The sequence below is a fragment of the Crocodylus siamensis genome, chromosome 6 (genome assembly GCF_052110815.1).
Source record: "Crocodylus siamensis isolate JL-2025a chromosome 6, ASM5211081v1, whole genome shotgun sequence".
Taxonomy (NCBI): domain Eukaryota; kingdom Metazoa; phylum Chordata; order Crocodylia; family Crocodylidae; genus Crocodylus; species Crocodylus siamensis.
This window is the reverse complement of record NC_143400.1, coordinates 25276534-25279430: the sequence shown is the minus strand read 5'-3', so window position 1 is coordinate 25279430 and position 2897 is coordinate 25276534. Positions and strand designations below refer to the sequence as shown.

General features: G+C 37.0%; 1 protein-coding gene across 1 annotated transcript; it reads right to left on the bottom strand.

Moving 5' to 3' along the window:
• Positions 1-966: 966 nt before the first annotated feature.
• On the bottom strand, positions 967-1902 carry LOC149861814 (olfactory receptor 10A7-like). The gene has a single exon (XM_090053230.1). It carries the CDS (start codon positions 1900-1902, stop codon positions 967-969), a length of 936 nt encoding a protein of 311 aa, XP_089909356.1.
• Between the last annotated feature and the right edge of the window lie 995 nt (positions 1903-2897).

Genomic DNA, 2897 nt, shown 5'->3' with positions numbered 1-2897 from the left:
CTTTTTTGTACCATTGGGAGCAGGAAAAAATAAAGATTTGACCGGGCCCACACAGTCATGTCTTTTTAGTGTATGTGATTTATTGTTTTCTAGAACACAAAAGTTATCTGACCTAGATACTTCCTGAAAAAAAAAATTCCCCCAAGAAAATTCCATCCAAACACATGGCACCTTAAATAGATGAATACTTCAGTAATTGCGTGGTACAGGTAGATGATCAAGAAGCTGATTTATCTTATGTTCATCAAGTTTGTTTAGCCTTGCTTTGCACCGGTCTCCAACTGAGTTGTTTGTAATTTATGCTGGTTTTAGGGACAGGGTAATCCAGCCTACTGACAGTGATGAAGTTCTCAGTGATTCATATATATGAACTTTAAAAGAGACTATTGCACTTATCCAGCTTCACTTGCACAAAGGCCAGAAAACTCCAAAAGATGGAAAATATAAGACATATATTGGAAAGAGTGATTTTTTTAATAATTAATTTCTCTTACTATTGAATATTATAATCTTATTTATTTACATAACATTGCTGGTTTCATTTTACAGCCAATGGAAAATGACTGACTTCAATTGGTTTATGATTAAGTTGAACGTTACAACTTGTTGACCTTTCTTCACTACTTACTTCTAAACTATGATTTAAGCTCATTAATACCCATCTTCTCTACAAACGAAAAAAATATATAGTTGTTTCTTACTATTATTTTAAGGCAGATTTTCCAGGATATGAAATAGTTTACATTCCTTTGAAAACAGTCCAACACCTTAAACTGGATGGACATGAAAACTGAGCCCAATATTCTAATAATATTCCCACCAAGTTTCTGTACAGTTCCTCCCTTTGCACTGCAATGAGATATAGGAGATTTACCTCCATTGACTGATTCTAATGAAGCTTTTTGTTATTGCTTTTGTTTTTTAATCTGAGGCCCTTAAACAATAAATTCATCGTGTGGATCCTTCTTATCTGAACACTTTCTGGCTTATCATTTTTCTGACAGCAGATTTTACCTCCTTATTTCTTAGGCTATAAATAATTGGATTAACTGTTGGAGTCAGTACTGTATATACCAGGGAAAAGAACCTTTCTTTGCTCTGCAAATGGACTGAACTGGGTTCCATATAAACAAATGTTCCTGACCCATAGAAGAGTGAAACCACGATTAGGTGTGAGGAGCAAGTGGAGAAAGCCTTTCTTCTGCCCTCCGCTGAAGGTATTTTAAGGATATTGGAGATAATGAAGACATAAGACAAGAGGATAAGCAAAAATGGGACCATTAAGAGTATCACAGTAAGAACAGTTATAGAAACTTCATTTTTGTGGGTGTCAGTAGAAGCCAGTGTCAACACAGCAACCATTTCACAGAAAAAGTGGCGAATTGTATTAGCCCCACAGAAGGGCTTTGTAAATGTTGAAACAGTATGGCTGAAGGCTACCAAAGTACCTATGGTCCATGCAAGAGCAGACAGCTCAGTGCAGACTCTCTGGTTCATGCTGAGGGTGTACTGCAGGGGGTTGCATATTGCAACATAACGATCATATGCCATGATAGAGAGAAGGGAGCACTCTGTGACTGCAAACAACAGGAAGAAAAACATCTGAACACCACAACCTGCAAAGGAGATTGTCTGGGTCTCTGATAGAAGGTCCACCAGCATCTTTGGGGTTGTTACTGAGGTGTAGCAAACTTCCAGGAAGGATAAATTCCTAAGGAAGAAATACATGGGAGTGTGAAGGGCAGGGTCCACTAGGGTGACAATAACTATCAGAGTATTCCCTAAGAGGGCAAATACATAGAAGAGCAGGACTAGGACAAAGAGCAGCACTTGGAGTTCTTGGAAGTCTGAGAATCCCAAGAAAACTACCTCAGCCAAACACGACCGGTTGGTTTTCCCCATTTCTTCCACAGCCTTGAATTCTTCAGTCCTCATGGTTCCTGGAAGAAAAATGAAACACATAGCTGTATATATATTTAAAATTGTGGAAAAAAACATAAATTCAAATTTATTTTCTCCCATTCCTTTTCTATCAATTATGTGACTAATGGAGTTTCACTTTAGGAACCCATGCAATCTATCAGCTTATTCTAGCAGGTACCAATTCATATACTGAAATCTCAGATGTGCTCATAGAAAATTCTGAGCAGCTGACAAAGTTGGCTGTTGCCTAGAAAAGAGATTGCCTCTCTGAACTAATTAGGCACTAAAGTGTCACCCTTCCCTACCTGTTGCATGGAAAACCCAAGGATCCTACTTTTGCTCATCCCTTACATATGCTAATTGAATGGGAGATTCCCCTTAAAAAGGAGTGGATAAAATCTGAATTAACCATTCTCACTTTGCTAACACTGATTTCAATGCAGTCAGTCAACTTGAGCTATTCCTTAGTTAAAAAGAACTGACAATGGAGCCAAAATGTTGAGGAATCTTAAGATATATATTCATCTGCTCATTTTTTTCTCAGCAGAATATACTCCTACAGCACAGACATACAAATAAAACAGGAATTTATACTGCATTAGCAGCCTTTTATTTGACCCCACTCATTTCTTTATCCATAGATTCTTGGTCTTTATGATCCCTTAAGTCTCTGACTCTCTGCTGAGGAATTTGAAAAACAGGGTTCAGGATTTTTTTAGTGCTAGTTATTTTACCAGGGCATACATACCAAACCATTAGTTAAAGGTGAAAGCAGATAAATTAAAAATAAAAAAAAGATGTACCAAAATAAATTAAGAAGATTAGGTACTTACCTCCTTGTAAAACCAAGGGGAATATGGTGCATAACGACTGGAAAAAAATAGGAATCTCACTAAACATAAACCCATCTTCTAGCCACATGGATATCTTTGTAAATCCAGCATTGGATAATTAAACAAGTAAGACTATTTAGA